The following is a 19690-nucleotide window of genomic DNA, read 5'->3' as shown; positions in this document are numbered from 1 at the left end:
TATCAGTGAACACAATTAAAATGTGTTTGTCCCTTGATCAGTCCCCCTGGGAGGGCAGCTAAGCGGCACGGCTTGTTTTTTCCTTTCTCCCTTGGATCCCTGCATGACCTCCTATGGGCACTACACCCTGGAAACTGAGTGACAACAGAGGCCATTTTGGCATCCATGGCGAAATGCAGAGTTTGAAAAAGTGAAAAAGTGAAGTTCTGAACTCTGAACAGATATACAGTGCGTCAACAGGTGGGTTTAGGTGCTTAATCCCCTTGTGACAAACCACCTCCTCTTCCTGACGCAAACCTCCAATTTACATCTTCTTCTTGTTATGTTACTAATTAAAATGATAACAAAAGGAACCCCCAACATTACCACAATACTGTGAACATGTAGAAAAAGAATTATCTTAATAAGTTATATGTTTTCTAAATGTGGTGTGCATTTGTCTAGAAAGGAGGGGATGCTATGAACACAACATCTGATATTATGGTTTGTGGTTAATCAGCATCCTCAAAATGGCCTCATATTAAGGACACAGAATCAATTTTTAAGACTGAAATACTGAAAATTATAGTTGTCTGTATAGGAAAAACATGATAAATGGTTTTATGTCATATTAATTATGCGTATGAAGGAAAATGTTTGCAACGGAGATATTTTTAACATGACATATTTACCACGTTACCCCATTGTATCATTCACTCGCTAAAGCGGAACCACTATTGTGGACCTGCATCACCCCATCTTTAACCCTATGCATAAATATCAATATGTGGTAAATACTGCACACAAAATTCATCATTTAAAAGTGCACTCACCTGTGGTGCACTGGGCATGGCGTGCCGTCAGCTGCGGTTGAAGTGAATGAGCTTTCTTTCTCCCTGGAGTTCCCTTTCTCTGCTGCTCTCTGTCACCTCCCCCCTTCGCTCCCTGCTGACAGCACTGTAGGGGCAACGGAATAAGTGGAAACTCTCATCTGCATGGCTATACTAATGTGAGAGGAGGAGACTAAAGGCGTGCGGTTGCTGGGTGGGTCTAAAGATGCCATAGAATTGATGTTGTAATGACTCTAGGTAAAACCTAATCTGGGTATTTCACAAAGAGACTGATAATTTATGTCACAAAATGTGAAAAACTTTCCGTGATATTTACCTGATTAGGTCTGTTACACGTTTAGATGAGGACTTGAATATGTAACGTACAATACAGTATGCACATACTTTACTATTTCTCTATAATTTGCTATCAAATGTCTTCTAATACAATTTCAGTTTCACTTCAGCATTTGAAAGATATCACATTATAAAACTGTACACCCGGCAATTAAAGATTTTCTAAAATAACTCAGTGGATTAAGCCTTTGCTAGTCTATAAGAGTACAGGTGAGATTTCAATGCCCTGTGGGGGATTGTATAGGGAGCCTCCTGGTTTCTGTTTAACACAATGTGAAATCAGACCCCCTCTCTCTACCAGCCATAAAGCCCCCTCACACTACAATTACCTCTTTGTGGCCTAAAAAAACGTAGAATTCTTGGCCACGACACAAAAGGGACTTGCGCAATTCAGGTGACAGAAGTCCTTCCTTTTTCATAGCTGCAGCATGAAACACATGATATTCTGCCTGCTGTGTATGGATAAACCCGAACACGGATCTTGAGGGTAATTTTAGGGACTCTAAATTAGGGAATAAAATTGATGATTTAGTGAGGCAAAACTGTTGTAAAAAAGGCCTGCTGTAATTTCTTTTTTTTTTCTAAGCCTGTCTCTAATCAACACTGACACGTCCACATGTACATTAATAAAGCTGGCTGCAATTCTTCACCTTGTCCCCTCTGGCAGTAAAAAGATCCCTTCTTAAAAGGTACGCCAACAATTTGGCAAAATTAAATTTCTATAACATCGTTAGACATGTAATGGACAGTTTAAATAAAATAATCAAAACTGAAGCATTGATCCGAACAAAAGATATACACTCACTTTATTAGGTACATTAGGGAAAACCTTAGTGTTCAATTTAATAAAACAGCACCACAAACAGCATCCTCCACAATGAGCATACAGTTGAATTACTACAATTCTTATGCTGTTTCAATATAAACTAAACAGTCATGAAGGAGGATTTTTTGCAGAACTGTTCGTCACTAGTCTACCTGAAAGTTTGACAAGTGAGTGTGTATGAGTCACTTTGCACAAAACCTGACACCTATCAATCATGGGGCATTGGGTTGGATTTGATTGGACAGCTTTCAATTCAATTCAGTTCAATGAAGCACAATTAAATTGAATTAAATCCAACTTAATACAGTTTCATTGATCAGGAATAAACCTTAGACAGAATCAGATTCACGGTGGATTAGCATCTGCCATAACGGGTTTGGTTCAAAAGAGTAGTGATGAGGAACAGGTTAGAAAGTTCTCCACACCCACAAGTTTATTATCATTATTATTATTATTATTATTATTTTACATTCCCAAACCTATATTTATGAGTCTCAGTGAAACTGCCTTCACATGGCTGCTTTTCGAGCCACAAAAGGCTTGATCTGACAATTAGCTACCTCCGAAATTAATATAAACATTTTCAGAAACAGAATGATTTTAGAAGCTCCTATTTTAGGATCTCATTGTTTGCAATAAATGTTTCTCCCAAAAGGTCCCCACCTTTTATTCCACAGGGAGAAAATTGCATCTTCCCATCACGCACACTACATAACCAGTAGACTTTTACAGACTTTGTGACTTCTTCTATGATTGATTCAAAGTATAGCAGCATTCTGAGGCCAGACACAACAGGACACCCTCAGAAGGCCCATGTCCATTCTCACATCATACAAATGTGTAATTTGAATACTAAAATCTTATCAAAAAACAAACTGTCTGATAGCCGGCACGCTGTAAACTCATATCCAAATGAGTGACCGCAGAGACATTGAAAAGCTGATGTCCAGAGCAGGGAATAAACCATTACTGTATGTCTGTTTGCGTGTGTGTGTGTGTGTTTCTGAAAGGACACGATCTAAGGCGTTTTCTGTTTCTGAATGCAGGCTTAAATGACCCAAAGCCTAAACGCGGACATCTATTCACATGAAACAATTAAACAGGCAGACATAGCTTATGGGCTCACATTTCACATTAATGAAAAGCTTTGTTTGGAACCAAAATTATTTGTACTGTATAATCAAAAGAATATGAAAGGTGAACAAAATGCTGACTCTTTTCACACTTGAGCTGCAAAGAATAAGTTTTTTGACGCACTGGTTTTGGCTTAGCAAACACCTCTACAACAATCCTCTCGCTGGCCTGTGTCTACACTACGTGTACATATTTTTTATAAACTAAATTAAGACCTTTTTAATTCTCCGAACATTGTTTAATCACAATGGCAATATGCTGTTTGCTATTTAATATTTGCACAATCCAGTGGTCAAGACAAATGTGTTTTTCGTTTCGTGTGATAAAGGTCTGGAGTTTCACCTTTCAGATTTTACTGGCCAATGTCCTCATCACTGTTGATTTTCTGTGCTTTATGTAATACACTACACAGTGTGGAAGGAGCATTAAAAGAATCTGAACAAATGGAACACAACAAAAGATAACTTAAAACAGAAGCCTTTTAATGTGGCGCATGATGAATTATCCAGCACACTGGAGAATAACTACAAGGTGAAACTACACTCAGGTCTAATTATATACTGAACTGACTGCAGTTCTTTTTCTTATATGCACACACAGACAAAATCAGTTATAATTCTAAGAAGATATCCTATTTGGCAATTGGCTGCAAATGTTGCCCCTCAGCTGTTCGCCACATGTAACATGTAAAAACATGTCAAATGGAAAAATTGTTCTAAGGCAATGGACTATAGGGACAAAAATTATATCTCCAGTTCAACTGAACACACCAAAAATTGTTTTTCTTCTTTTAATAGCCTGAACTAAATACCCCCCTATTAGGTTGGTAGGAACCAATATAAAGTTACGCATGGACAGAAACTTGTGTGACACACAGCTTTTGTTCTCCAGATAATAGAAAACACGCAGCACTAACCTCGGACAAAGGGTGAGTATAATGAATACACAACACGGCAACTCTTTTCTGGCACATTTTATGCCCCATGCCCCACCTGGAGGAATAAACTGCCACTGATTGATCGACATCCATCAAACATCTGATTGGCAGTGGGTCACTATAGTTGCTGCTATAGGAAAATACCAATTTTTTCTTGGAATGTGCTTGTTGCTGGCTAACAGTATAAAGGACAAGATGATCTGGGCCTCTTGTCTACCAAAAAACAAGATCATTTCTGTCTGACTATAAGCAACGTGCTACATTGAGGTCACATGAAAGGCACCCCAGGCACCACTATCCAATGAAGATCCCAAAGTTTCCAAAAGAACTAAAAACTGTATGTCAGATTTTATTTTAGGAATAACACAAAAACATGTACATGTTTACACCTGGAATGGTGCAGTTATAAAAGATCACATAGATTTTATTTTCTCTGCAAAAGAAACAACTAATTGGAAAAAACTGTTGCTGTCAAAATCAGTTTCTTTTGTTCTTTACATTTAACTACAGAACACAAACCTCCTTGGTGGATCGTTGTTTAAATAATAAGAGCTTCGTCTGGAGTTTTATATAACATTAATGAAGAGATGGAAGGAGGAAACTGAAAATAAATGTATGGTTAAATGATGCAGTGGAAGCTGTAGTCAGTTAAATGGAAAATCCAACATGTTTGGATAAAAGTTGATGCTTAAACCATATAGTTTCATTTCACATCATACGTCGGTTGTTCTAAAAGGCAAAAACACATTTTGGGCCCATTGAACATCTCCAGTGTGCTAAAAGACAGAACAGATGGTTGCTGACACCGAATCCTCCTGCCACCAACAGGGGTAACAGTTGCACTGCATGTGGAGGCTTATTCACATAGTTTATATACTGCATAAGGCTCAGTAGACCAAATTAAGCAGCCTGGATGCAACTGGACTGTGTAACTGCATGACTAAGAAGATTATACAAGATTTACCTTCCCAGCAGTCGTCAGCAGCGCTGCTCACACAGCGTTGGTGCATAGCAACAGGTCAGTGAGCCCTGAGCGCCACATTAACATTCACCACAGTCTAGGACAGAGGCCCATTGAGGAGAGATGGCAGCTACCATTTCCTTATGACCTCACATGGGAGTTTACTCCCATCCTACAGTTGAGCCTCAGGAAAAGGTCAGTATCCAGCTCTGTGTGTACATTTTACAAGCTTCCATTGTTTTATTGTGTGTTTGTTTGTATGAGGTCACAGCAAGACAGCATCTACATACAGATAGCACAGCTTACTTTCCTGAGCAGCCTCATTAGACCACAGTTCAATAAAACCTTTCGAATGTAAAGATTCAATATAAATTCAGCTAAACTACAAGATTGTCTGCACAGAATATCACAATGTGAAAGGACCATGCTTCAACATGGCAGAATATATCCTGTGGACTGTGTTTACATGGACATTCAAGGGGATACTCTGCACCTGCAGGTTCCTCTGGGTGAGTGTATGCTCCGTAAAAGACGTCACTGTATTTAAGTCTGGATATCTTGTAAATAGCACGGCCATGTTAATCTATTACAGATATGCCCATACAATGCAATCAAGTTCTTACCAAGGGAAAAGCGCGTTGCAGTGGACAAAAGCCAACAGCTGAAACAATGTACAGGTAAGGTGCACAAAAAATCCAAAACTGCTCATTAAAATATTTATGCTGATTAATTTATTTAACCGCAGTTTATTCTATTCAGAGTGGCTGACGTATTTTAGCTTAATTAGCTTTCAGATTTCAATTCTGACTGTCACATCTATCACGGTTAAATGTAAACTGTTATTGGCTTTCTGAATGCAATTGTCTACTGTATACGCATCCTTCTGTGAATCTACTTTACACCTCTTTAGAACACATAGCAGGGATATAACACGATGACCTTATTTGACATTGTCAGGTTCTGAAAGTAAAGGGGTTGCAGCCATTCCAGGTAGCCCTGACCAGACAACTGCCCTTCATAAAAGACTGACCAAAACTGAGAAAGAGATCCTGTCACTCAAAACCAGAATTGCCTGCGAGAGAGCATCATGGGAAAGGAGGTTTGCAGATCTGCAAAGGAAACAGGAAGAGCTGCGTAATCAGGTGTGTCTGTGATTGTGTGCATGGGTGCAGCTGAAGGTGTGTCCATGACTTCATTCATTATAACTCGCTTCACTTTACTCAGCTGGTGCCTGAGGCTGGAGTGTTGGTCACCATGGGCAGTAGTGATGACCGGGGAGAGTCAGAAGCAGACAATGGAGAGGCCTTTGACGAGTGCTCAAGTAAACTACAATTGTAAAATGTAGAAAATATGACAAATACACACCATGACACACTGAGCTCATGCTGGAATTCTGATTAAGTCCTGATGTCTAACGCATTCTCAATGAACAGGTGATCAAAACCAGCACAGAAGGTCTGACATGTCGTCAAGGAGCGACAGCCGTGCGTGCAGCTTGTCTGACAGCCAGTTTTCCTCGTCATCCGCACTGAGCTCGAGACCTGCCTCCTCCTCGTCTTCTGCCTTTAGGTAGATACGCTAAAGTCGCAGTTCAGGTCGAGATTAAAATATGAATCTACAGCTAATTACTTCGCTTAGCTTAGCAGGGGGAAAAAGCGAGCACTGTCCAAAGATAGCAGTCCATTTACCAGCACCTCTGAGAATCTTCGGTTTCAAGTTGCTTGTTTAATCTCTACAAATCCAAAAAGCAAAAACAACAGAGGACCTTTTTACTATTATATCTGTGGATGGATTTGTATGGATTAGACAAATAAGTGCAAATGAGGGGTAATTCACAGGCGCTAGCAGAGTAGGTTGTTTCCCTGTGTTCCTACCATTCCCAGGCTTTGTGCCTAGCTGGGATGTCTGTAATGTTATATTTACCATACACATGTTAAAGTTGTATCAGCGTTCTGATCCAGAAATTTCCCCAAACTCCTTCCGGTTCCTTCACTTTGCTTATTACGTCAATTGTAGAGGTAAACAAAGACACTTTGCACTTTGCTTTATTACTGACTGAACTCTTCCGTCCTCCAGTGTGAGATCCTGGAGGACATCCCAAGAGCCACATCGAGTGTTTGTTCCCCACTCCCCCATGGATCTGCAGCTAGGTCACCGGGTCAGGATCATGCTGCCATCTGGAAGGATCAGCACAGGGACAATTCGTTTCCTGGGCCACCTGCAGGGGGAGGCAGATCTCCACCTTGGGGTGGAGCTGCAGACTCCTGATCCGGGACTACGTGACGGGAGCCACAAGGGACACAGCTACTTTGAATGGTAACTGATGCCATTTTCTGAGAAAACACAAAACAGCGTGCATATTTCCTTGTGTGTACCTGAGGCCGTGCCACGTGACTTTTAGGGCTGATTGTGCAGCGCCCATCATAAGTTTTGGATGAACTTAGATAATTTCACTTGGAATTTTCTGTCAAGGATCGACGACTTTTGCAGAATATCTATTGCTAAACTATATTTCCCAGTGCCCGAGTTGAATGAATTCAGTTACACAACAGGTTATCTGTGCATGTAGGGTGAACAATACACATGAAAAAACAAACGATCGATGTCCTCACACATACTTCTCCAAATCCTCTGCAGTTAGCGTCTGAGCTGAACATGCAAATCTTAGGTTAACTTGGGCTCAAATTACTGCATATAAGAAGTGAGGCGTGCACTTGAGAACCTGACTTTCTGTGGTTGGAAACATGTTTTAAATTTAAACAAAAAGAAGTTGAAACATGCATAAATGTAGTAAAAGCTGTCTGTCTTTTTACTGTCCTTTGAACTTCAATTTTATTTCTCTTTATTGCAGCAAGCCTGGATATGGTGCCTTTGTGCCATTCCACAAACTACTGATGGCCTGGGAATAACAGGAATACATGTAAGAGGCAGAAGTACCCATGACATAGATCCCTAACTGAATGAAGAACACTAGTTTCTGTCATAGGTCCGATACTTCATTATATTTCATTGTATGAAAGTACACATGTAAAAACATGTATGACATGTATTTTGTATGTGAAAAGACACAAGGTGTTTCTGTGAAGCCTGGGGTGATGATATTAGAGTAACAGAAAGTAATCACTATGTGTTTGTTGATCTTTTTGCTGGACTTGTCCGCTCACAAAACAAGCAAAAATGTGTTTTACACTCATAGTGAATATCTAGCAGAAGGCCAGGTCTGGTTTCAACATGTATGGGAGTATGATAACTGTGCGTTTTAAAAGCAGCTAAAAACTGGTTTCCAGTTTTCAAGTGACATTTAGATATTAGCCTGGAGGGATGCTTCAAAGCCAGTGAGTACATGAGTATGACTACAAATCATTTCAAGATATAAACGTACTTCAGTTCTTGCAAACGTAGAATGTTCCAATGGTCAGACTATGAACACAGACATTTTGACATTACAGTGGAAAGTGCACAACTTTGGCAACTGTAGCGGAGAAATTACCATCAAATTCACATTTAGTTCAAAATTCTTGACAAGCTTGCAAGAACACAGATGCAAGGTGTGCTGCTGTCTTTTCAGTCGAAAATATTCTGAACTCCCTGCTAACATGCCCATAGTAACCGAATTGTAACCTTTACCCTTAAGCCTAATCTAAACAGGTTTTAACCCACGAAAAAATGACCGCAAGACTTTGTTCCTTACAACTTAATAAAATAGAAACCAACACACACAGAGGCTGACCTTTTCCCTCAGTGGAAAAACCATTTCAGTTTTTGATTGCAAAAAGCTGAGTAATACGATATGAATATACACGTGAGTTGGTGTCAACACTTCAGTTCCTGTTCCTTGTGAGATATTTACAAGTCATTCAGTAAGCTGAATATCCCCAAAAGCGAGGGGGATGACTGACTAAAATGACCTGGATGACTGAGAACCTCCACAGACATAATTAAGCTGAAGAGCTGTTATGCTCCAAATGGCACACCCGTTATATACCTAATAGCACATCTATACATGTTGACAATGTACAACAGTAGTGATTTAATAAGAAAATACAAATATGCATGTTAATGAGAACTAAATTCCACACTTTTATTATTATTTTCAATCAAATAGCAACATTCATTGTTACAGGAACAATTGTTCTGAGAGTGCTTTTCAAAACTGGTGCTCATTTACAGGAAAGGGAAGATGACTTTCGCTAGAGCCAGACTTTCTATTAGTATCGGTTTCCTGGAATATGAGGATTACCTCTTAATTTTACTTCCCTCTGCTGGACTGACACCGACCAAATACAATGGACGGCCACAGTACAGTGTTTTAAAATCAACTGTCAGTGCAGAGATAATACTGAACAGCAAGCTGTTCTGGAGAACTACATAAAAGAATAGGTAACACTTTATTCAGCAATTCCTTATTGGATGAGAACTTAAAATAGATAGCATTTAATGCAATATGCATCAACCGTCAGAACTCTAGTAACACAATTATTCGTGGTCTAGAGGCACATTTCATCCAAAACATGGACGACAAAGTCACATTGACTACAATGTCATACAATGCATATATATATATATATCACAGAATAGTTTAGATTCACAGATAATAAATAGGTAGGCAAATTTAATTTGTATAATGACACAATGCACAGAATAAAATATCTTTACTATTAGCTTTTAAATTACATTTGTACAGTACAAGTTTCTCAAGAGATTCTTTGTCTGCTGTGACAAAATGATTTAAAATAATCAGAATATCCCTCTCTGAGCCTTCAGATTGAGTATCTGTGCAGCCAGTTTCTCAGCATCCGTCAGATGTGGGAACATTTCCATGACTGTATCCACCTGATGTGGGTTGAAGATGGCGTGCAATTTCTTGCGGAGTTCTAACCTTTTTGGGTCAAATGCAGCAGATGATCGCTGCGGTTGGCCCCAGGAATGGTACTGATGACCGTTATAGGAGCAGTGAGAGCTGTGGGAGTGTGCACAATGATTCGGAGAGGGGAGACTGCTTGATGTCTTGGCGTGTGGAAGCCCCTGAAAGGGATCTGACCAGTACTTTTGCTGAAGATGAGGGACATCGCTATAATGGAATTGGCTGGGATGGCTGTGTTGGTGGGGCACACCACTTGGGAATATATGAGGAGGGTAGGTGTCATAATTGGGCTGACCCTTATAGTCAATCTTTCCATGAAGCTGCTGGTGGGCAGATGAGAGAAATTCATGAGAACAAGACCTGCATGACTGGTTGGTGTTATTTTTCTCTAAATGCACTGAAGCATGGTTGGATCCATTGCAGGCATTCAGCTGCTGGGGCCTGAGCCTGTGAGAGTTGCTGGGGGAAATGTCAGAGTACTGGCTCTCAAAAGAGCCAAGGCCAGAATCCAGGTACTCCTGAGACATGTTTGAATAGTAATGATTTGGCATTAGGTACAGTGAAGGACATTCTTTCTGACACTGGCTACCTGTTCCAGAACATGGCACATGGTTCGGGCTGACCCTAGGATCCTCCCAGTACAGCAGTTTGTTTTCACTAACCTGACCAGGATGTGAGGAACTCTGCTGTTCTCTTATGAGCTCATTATGAGCAGGCCCGAGATCAGATTGAAACTGTCTACCATGTCTCTCTTCTTTTCCAGTAGAAATCTGGGCTTTCTCCCTCAATTCATCAGCTAAAGATAGATAAGACTGGTTAGCCCGCTCTGGATGGTAGAACTTACATTTGATGCCGTAAGTGCACCTTTTGCCTGCGGGAAACAAAAATAAACACATAAACAAAAGTTAGCTAAACTTAATCTAATTTGTTATTCTTGTGTATTCTTGAAATGGCCCTGAAAGCGTGAAAAGTCTCACATTGCATCTGTAACATTAAAACTGGTTGTAGCAGAGGGTTACACTTCTGTGCTAATCCTGTCTTACCATATGGACAGAGTTGTCTCTTTTGCTCAGTAGGCAGAGGCTTTTTCCTCAGGAAGTTGTCGAGGCTGGGGCCGTGGCGACCCAGAGGGTCATCTGGAGGCATGAACCTGGACAAAAACAGACATTTCTGCACATTACTATTGTGTGTTTTAGAATTACAGTATGTTTTCCTCAAGCAGCAATATGTCCACAGGAAACCACAACAACTTTGTAGGGACAAAATGTGACACCTCACTGGCTGACGCAGAGAAAAATGCCAATTTCTTACTTGTCGTTCACAAATGAATACATGAGAAGCCTCTCCTCAATGCATTTCTTCCACTCAGGTCTTTCTCCTTGGAGATCCCGGTAGGTGTCATTGGACACGATCACTCCATCTGACTCGTACGCCAACTTGACGATGAAGCGGTCATCGTAGCAAACCACGCGCTTTCCCCCGACGCGGCGCGAGGGAGTGAAGACAACTATTTTCCGTTTCTCAAACTCCATCAGAATGTGCTGATCTGAAAGTCCAAACATGAATCAAATAGAAAAAGATGTGAAACCCTTAGATACTGTATTACACCCTTTTACAATATATTGAAATGTGATTTGTCACATTTTTGTATTGATATTTGTTTGTATGGCATCATTATGGAACATTACATACATTTGTTATTTTTCTAGACTGAACATTCAAGCTACATAAAAAAGACGGATTGTGAAAAGACGCAATAAGAAATGAATATTAATAAAGTCCTTCATAGAATACAAGACATTACAACAAACTGTGCAAACATTATAATTACCTTTGTGTGTATTATCTGTAAGGCGTGCTAATGAAAATATGGTGCTATTTAAAAAAAAGGGATGAACCATGAGGTCTTAACGAACAAAGAAGTGATCAGGTTATTGTTTACTTAGTGCGTCTGTTTTTCAGGGTGACTGTCTTCAACTAACCATATGGCTGTGAAGGGTTGCCAGCATTTTACTACCCTGAGCAAGTAGACTACAGTAGGTGTGGATGAAAAAAAACACATGTCCACTTCCTGATGGGGCTTTCCCAGACGTGTCTGTAGGGGGATTTTTACTTCCTTGTTCGCAGATTGAAAATAGAACCTTTGGATTGCTCCACCCAGGCTGCACAGCTACTGAACTAGGAGAGCCACTATGCATCAGTTTCAAAAGATGGTCCACCCTTCTTTACATGGTTGTTGTTTTGGAGTCTGTTGTTTTTTTCGAATGAAAACATGCTGTGGTAAGGCTGAGAGGAAAGAATAGGCTTTCCGGCTACTCAAAGAGATGCGATTGTATAGATACACCCAAAGACTTAAGTGACTCAGCTCTCAGAAATGTAGAGGTGTTTACTGTGCGCTGAGACGATGGTATTGTACTTGCCCCAGAACAGTTACAAGCAAGTCATTTTTAATGTAAGCCCACCTTTGGTCTCGTCACGGCTTCATAGTGAAGCATCATTTGTGAGCAAAGTGAGTAAGCCGCTGTATCACAATCTTAACGGAGCTGCCCTACGCCTTTGGCACGAGTGCAGTAGTTTGGCCTCTGACAGCACTAAAATATTATCTCTTGGCTGCCGAATGACAAACACATAATTACGTAACACCTACAGCTAGATTGTTAGAAGAGATTGAAGTGGAAATGATATTCACGATGCTTGGTAAAGACACACCTCCAAACACACAATATAACAATATAACGGTTACATCCTTATTTGTTTAATTTGATGTTTTATGGCTGTGTTTGGTTATTTCTTGGCTGGGACAAACCTCATAATTAAGGGACAGTTGTAAAAGAGGTAATTTTCTTCTTATCTAAGGCAACAAAATGTACCACAACAATATCTTTAATATTGGATAAAATCCTAGAAACAGTAGAAATGTAAAATGAAAGTAACCAGAGACTATCTTGCTGTGGGATCACCCGAGTTGCGACACTGTCTGTATGTTGCATCCTGACACATGAGTAATTGGGCCACAACTGTCTTTGACCTCAGCCTTTTTTTTTTTTTTTTTTTTATCTCAACTACGCACCTGTATAGTTTCACCGCTGTACCTTGCATTGTTATGATGCTATCTGGTTGAAATCTTTCCACGGAAAGAATGGCATACTGTATAAAGACCTAACAAGGTAATACCGGTCACGCTATAGCAGCCGGTAAAAATGTTTTTATTTTCATTTCAATTTACTTTATAAGTAAAAATCCCATCACACAGACTGGGACATGTTTTACTGGCTAGGAGTCAAGGAGAGTGCCTTACGTGTACATCAACATGTATTGGCAGCAATAAGTGTATCTGACATGTGCAGAATATTAAATGATTGATTCATATTACAGCTAAAGCATACTGCATGCTAGTATCAGTCCTAGGTCCACTTGTATTTCTGCTGGTAAGATTCTCATGAATCTCCAGCAACAGAAGACAGGATTTTGGTAGTGGAAACTTTCTGTAGTCTGAGTGGTACTGACCAGTCATGTTTGAGTGGGCTTTGCTTGCATGCAGGTACACGTAGAGAAGGCAAAAGAGGCGGAACGCCCAGTCACACCCCGTCAACAAGTAAGCTAACATCTTGCGTTTGCTGGACAAATACCTTAAAGGTGTTTGGCTTTAAATGTCTCAAGTTGATAGTTAGACTGTAACCAGTGACCGGCACACAGAACAGGAAGTCTTGACCTGAGCGTCTATTATCTGTTATTCAAATATTTGCTGGCTACAATTGAGGCCAATAACTTAAGTCACCAACTAATAGGTGATAATGGGTGCACAGATTGTGACTGAAAAGACCAGGGACAAGTAAAAAAAAAAAAGATTCAAGGCCAAATGGCTCTGCTAAGATTTAACTCACTCAACCTTCTAGGGATGTTTGTTTGCCTATAACTGTCTCCAGCCATCTGTCTGCTTTGTCACATTTATACATTTATTGTGTGCTCACCTGTGAGGGGGGAATCAGCCCTGGGATGCTCTTTGCGCCAAGACGGCACAAACACAGTAATGGTATTATGACCTCTGTCCAGGAAGAAGTTTACTGCCAGTTGTATGCCTCTGCACGAGAACACTTCCTTGTTGCCATGACTGTAAAAACAAGCAGAGGGAGAGAACATGAGTACAACTGATGTGAATATAATCTGAAAGTGAGCAGTATGAATTCCCTTGATCTCTGGAAACCCAAAGTGCCTCTGACTGTTCTCTCTCTGAGGGAACCTTCCGTCTTGCTATGGCACATGTTTTACACATCAACACTGCTGGGGGGTGGAGATTTTGAAAGTGTTTCTAGAATTTGCATATTGTAGCAAGCATGCAAAAGCAGTGAGGGGAACGCCCTTTTAAAATGTCAAGTAAAACAACAGTGAAAGAAAAGATAATGTCTCAGGGTCACACGTACATGACAACATGGAAATGGGTAATGGCAAAGTATTCATTTACAGGTATTGTATTGTAGTGCAAAGAATGGCAAAATTCAACAGTAAAACGTGGACAATGACAAATTTCAACTTAAGATAACAATATAAGATCCAATAAAAATCTTGTTATCACAATTACCTCATGGCAACATTGCTGCCATCAATCACAATAGGTCTCAGTTCTGTTTCTGCATTCTTTCGGTCCCCTGGTTGAGGCGTGATTCTGCAGGGCCCAACAGTCCAACTGGGAGGCAGCAGAGGGTCTTTGTGGCTTGTGCTCTTCTCGTCACTGTCAGAACCTGGCGCAGTGCTGGTCCTGCTCCTAACCAGCTCTCCTAGCACAGCGTTAGTGTCGGTGCTTAGGCCAAGCTTTCTCAAAGCAGCCATCACTTCCCCCGAAGGGTAACCCAGTTTCCTGAAGAAGTCCACTCTCAGCTGGAGCTCCTCGCTGTCTTCCTCCAGCACGTCTGAAGCTGGGCTCTGGCTGAGAAGTACCTGGTCCATACTGAAGCATCAGAGCCTCTTTTCAGCAGCATAGAAGATTTATTGCTCGGCCTCGGGGTTATTTTCTTTGACTGGCTGAAGAAAAAATATGATATTTGATTAGGCATCCATCCAATTTTGTATTTTTTGTTTCTCCTTATAATCCTCAAATTCCACACATTGGCAGCTACTGTATCTATACTGAGCTGAACTCTTCATCAAAGCTACGTGACTAGAATACAAACCCCCTGTAAAGCATGGTCTAATTGCCTCACCATTCCATCAAATAGAGATAATGTGGATAATGTGTCTATTGTTTAATACACAGCTGACCCAGACTTTTAATTCTAAGTTGGAAACATAACTTTGCAACAGCTATTCCATCAGCTGCCACTGACAGGGAGTTTAGAGGGTCAAATCATTTCTGTACAATATGTTTTCTTTTAAATGTAATTTCTTCTTTTAACTAACTGTTTAGTTGATAGAGAAAATCTGAATTTTCCTAATATAAGAGTTGAGACTATTATGAGTCTTTACTAAAGTAAAGACTTACATACTTGTTTTAGAGTAGGCCTACTTCCTGGTGCTTTAATAAGATAATTGTATTATTTTCATGACATATTTTATTCATTTTCGATTATGGGGTGAACAAGCAAAGAGTTTGAGCATATATATCGTATTTACCCATTATTTCTAATAGTATGCGAAGGAACCGTCATTGTTCTTATCAAGAACATAAAAATATAGTTTGTGTGTGACTGAATGTATATTGCGGGCTCATCACTGTCAGCTGTGTGTCAAACATGAGCCAGGAGAGGCCATACTGGAAAGTTATTCTTCTCAGCTTCTCTTTAAATATGACAAAGAAAAGCTTCGCTGCTGTGTGTGCGATATGTTACCGGCAGTCTATAATAAACATGTGTTTCTACTTCTAAAGGAATCGCCCTGAGAGTGTTTTCCTCTACCTGACACAGGTAGGGGAAAACACAACTTCGCCAGCGAGTCCATTCCTCTCTAACCGCTGGGCAGATAACGTTACAGCCCGCTTCGTCAACAAAATGTCACCGCGAAAGAGAACCGACAGCTTACCTGCTCCGTGTATCTCTCTGTCTCCGTGTCGCATTCACGAGCAGAAGTCACTTATAAACCCTGTTAATGTTTCGAAATAGACTTAGTTTGACACGGTCCCGACTTCATAGCACCGCCCCCTGGAAACGATTTCTCTCCTTCTCGCCTACCCTCCAGTCCAGACTGAGGCAAGTCGAGCCATGATAAATTTGCATGTAAGCGAGATAAGATAAGGTGTTCCTTTTCCTCCGGCTGCCAATCAGTCACATTGTTGAGTGTCACCTTTTTATTTCGGTCATACTCTTTGTGACTTCCCCCTCAGAGAATTTGAAAGATTTACAGTGGCACTAACATTTCAGCATTGTCAGCATATCTTCACAGAACGCGTAAACAGCAATTGCAGACCAAGTCAAATTCCGTTTGACAATCATATGTATTAGTAAGGTAAGAATAAATAATGTTTATCTTAAGAATGACTGTCATCTATAAATGACCAACTTTAGAAATTTTGACACAAATGTGTTACTAATATCTTGAGCAACTTTCTATTTGTGAAAAGGCGCCCTCTCTTGGTTCAGAGGAACATGTCTGTGAAGGTTCTCAGTCGTCCAGGTCATGGTATATCCAAAAAGCGTTTTAAAAAAAGGCCACTGGACTTTGAGAAGACGTTTCACCACTCATCACAGTAGCTTCTTCAGTTCTAGGGGACTGGTGGGAAGTTTGAGGTTTAAATAGGAAACTCTGTGGGTTACATCAGAAACTTGCTTGACTTGTTTCTGTTGACAACTAGAAAATGGTGCAGCTAATTTTCATTAACAGCTAGATACTTACCTGTCCTTGTTGTCGTTCCACCATTTGGGAGCAGCAACAGAGAAAGTTCTGTCCCCTCTGAGCTTCCGCTTAGACCTCGGTACTTCTAGGAGCAGCTGATCAGCTGACCTGAGGCACCGAGCAGAAATGTATGGAGAATGGAGAAGCTCAGAGAGGTAAGGCGGGGCGAGACCATTTAAAGATTTAAAGGTAAATAAAAGAATCTTAAAATGAACTCTAAAATGTGCAGGCAGCCAGTAGAGGGAGGCCAGAATGGGAGTTATGTGCTCCCTCTTACGTGCTACAGTTAAGAGACGAGCAGCCGCATTCTAGACTAACTGGAGACGTGCGAGAGAGGACTGGCTGACCCCAAAATAAAGTGCGTTACAGTAATCCAGCCGAGATGTGATGAAGTGCTGATGTATAAGGATGGGCTTAACCTTTGCCAACTGCCTAAGGTGAAAAAAGCTGGACTTAACCACTAACATATATCTGACTATCGTCAGCATAACAGTGAAAGGAAATGCCATGCTTTCTTAGGTTGGAACCCAGAGGCAGTAGATACAATGAAAAAAGCTGACATGGAGGAACTGACATGGACACAGCTTTACATTCAGGAGAAATGGGTTCCAGAACCTGTTGGACAGAGAGCTCACTCGTCCAGAGAAAGATGTCTTAGCCTGAGGACTGAACTTTGCCATTACACCAGAGCACATTCCAGTGGTAGACCTCATCACCGCCACGGAATCTGCCATAAAGAACAAAAAACTCACCAACACAGAAGCCGAACAACTTGGGCTGAAGGTAACAGCAGCCATCGCCAGTGCGAGTCGCCAGTTGTTCAGATTACAACATCCAAATCTTAGCCAGAGAAGGTCGATGGTTTGAAATAGGAAGCCATCTATGTCAGACTGGAGTATCGGCAGGTAAGTATCAGTCGAAATATTTAGCGAGGAAATTTCACGACTGGACTTGTTGCACAGGTGGCATCGTATCAAAGTACAATGCTGGAATTCAGTGAGCTCCTGAGAGCGCCCATTCTTTCACAAATGTTTGTAGAAGCAGCCCGCATGTCTAGGTGCTTGATTTTATACACTTGTTTCCATGGAAGTGATTGGAACACATGAAATCAGTTATTTGAATGGGTGAGCGAATACTTTTGGCAATATAGTGTATATATGTCTGTGTGTGTGTATTAAAGGTATATAGTGAAAGACAGACATAAATACTATACCATAATGACAGTATTATAATATGTATCAGTGAAAGGACAGAAATCAACCAGCAACTCATAACAAAAATGCTTCTTGCCTATTTGCTGGCAAAGTAAAAGCTAACTACAGATAGCAGTCATATCAACTAATTATACGTGCTCAAGTATTGTACTAAAGAGCAATATGTATTTATATTTGTATCATTTTTACATTAGTTTACACTTGGACTCCATGGCAGTTATCTGGGAGTTTTGTCCCCAAAATATACTTTTGAAGAGCCATGCCAATTCAACTATTAAATGAAAGCACTCTTTAACCTAAACTTGGTAAGTTAACTGGGTTTATTTGGTATGGACATATATATATAAAGGAGAATACTCTTACTAAGATAGAATTCCTTATTTAGAAATATAGAACTCAGTTAATTAATGAAATCAAATCAGGGAAAGCTTAACTTTAACAGCTCAAGACACACAGAGAGCATTGTTTTGACAAGAACTACTTGTAAAGATGATTTAATAAGCACATAGTCTGCCATCTTTCACAATATACTACCTGCCCCCATCACAACTGCTGTTTACGTGTAACAGCTTTAAAGTTTGGCCACTAGATGTCCCCCTTGCATCATGTTATCCTGCCGTACAAAGTGCTTTCACCGGGGAGATTATAGAAAATGTTGGTCTGCAGGTGGTTGTGGCTTGAGTAGATTGGTGGTTAAATTGTGAACCTGTATGTGTGTGTGTGTGTGTTTGTAAACAACCCTGTGTGTGCGGGGTTAATGGCACGGTCGAGTTGGGATCACACTGCGTGTAGCTGGTTAATGGCATATACAGAGTTGAGTTCCGGAGAGTGGAGAAAGTAATCAGGGCCAGTTGCCAGGCGGTTGCCTCCTCGGAGGGCCCACACCACTGGTCCCAGGTGTCTGCAAGGGCTGATATTACTGCAGGGCAATGAGCTATAGCCGGCAACCCCGAGCTGGGGCATACACAAACAAACACACAGATGTGTTTCCATCACTTCAGAGGACTTACAGTGACTTACATTCTTCTCTTGAAGACTTATCCAAACGTCTACCTTAACCTAACATTTAGTAGATTATGGTAACTTGCTTGTCCCCAAAAGGTTCTTATAGTATGAGCATAAGCATAAGCAATACAAATGCACACACATTACAGCTCAGACTGAAAGACAGAAATATACAGGAAGCACGTGCACACATAAAATAAACCTTCACACAAGTGCATTATCTATGGGTTTATATGCTGGAGAGCTTCCAAGTGCATTGTGAAGAAACATCTGCTGTACGACACTTGGCAAGAAGGACGGTTATAGTATTTTATTGAATCCAATCTGTAGTCTCTGGCTGAGTGTATTGTTTTGTAATTTATGGATAGATTACACTGGATGGCATTATTGGCATCCAGAAATCTATTGTTCGGTAATGCAAATCTTGAACCTTGCTGAGAATCCAAGTACCCAAGATTGGATGAGCTCAGTGCAGATTGGGCGTTGGGAACATCAAACATTTACTTCTATAACATCTTGGGGGAAGGCATTGCACTGCTCAAAGGCATATCTTTTTCCTCCAGGCAGGTGTAGTTTGGCAAGGCTTGTTAAACCTGAGACAGTTGATCAAATATTCAGCCAGGCTCATTGTGCTGTTGAGAGCTTTTGGATGTGGTTGGGATAGTGCTGATAAAACCAGCTTTGTAGTGCCTCAGTGCTGGCCTCTCTTTGCTATTCCTTTCACTGACTGCCCGGGTCAGCCGGCTGTCAGAAAAATTAAT

The 19690-nt window shown here is 40.7% G+C and overlaps 2 protein-coding genes across 6 annotated transcripts; one reads left to right on the top strand and one right to left on the bottom strand.

Moving 5' to 3' along the window:
* Positions 1 to 6449: 6449 nt before the first annotated feature.
* Positions 6450 to 8148, top strand: LOC311497663 (CAP-Gly domain-containing linker protein 3). Its single transcript, XM_084558009.1, has 3 exons — positions 6450 to 6593; positions 7101 to 7340; positions 7876 to 8148. Exons 1-3 carry the CDS (start codon positions 6487 to 6489, stop codon positions 7931 to 7933), a joined length of 405 nt encoding a protein of 134 aa, XP_084414135.1. The 5' UTR covers positions 6450 to 6486; the 3' UTR covers positions 7934 to 8148.
* Positions 8149 to 8242: 94 nt separating this feature from the next.
* Positions 8243 to 17936, bottom strand: zc3h12aa (zinc finger CCCH-type containing 12Aa). Of its 5 annotated transcripts, XM_084556728.1 has the most exons (7): positions 17463 to 17493; positions 16711 to 16813; positions 14468 to 14907; positions 13860 to 13999; positions 11200 to 11434; positions 10932 to 11038; positions 8243 to 10759 (listed from the first exon to the last, which is right to left on the bottom strand). In XM_084556728.1, exons 3-7 carry the CDS (start codon positions 14830 to 14832, stop codon positions 9762 to 9764), a joined length of 1845 nt encoding a protein of 614 aa, XP_084412854.1. In that variant the 5' UTR covers positions 14833 to 14907; positions 16711 to 16813; positions 17463 to 17493; the 3' UTR covers positions 8243 to 9761. The 5 variants fall into 5 exon arrangements, with proteins under 5 accessions (XP_084412854.1, XP_084412855.1, XP_084412853.1 ...); XM_084556729.1 differs by lacking the exon at positions 16711 to 16813 and having other exon boundaries at positions 17463 to 17936; XM_084556727.1 differs by lacking the exon at positions 17463 to 17493 and having other exon boundaries at positions 16711 to 17382.
* Positions 17937 to 19690: the final 1754 nt, after the last annotated feature.

This window comes from Chelon labrosus (genome assembly GCF_963514085.1).
Source record: "Chelon labrosus genome assembly, chromosome: 12".
Lineage (NCBI taxonomy): Eukaryota > Metazoa > Chordata > Actinopteri > Mugiliformes > Mugilidae > Chelon > Chelon labrosus.
Note: the sequence above shows the minus strand (reverse complement) of the source record. Positions and strands in the feature narration are given on the sequence as shown.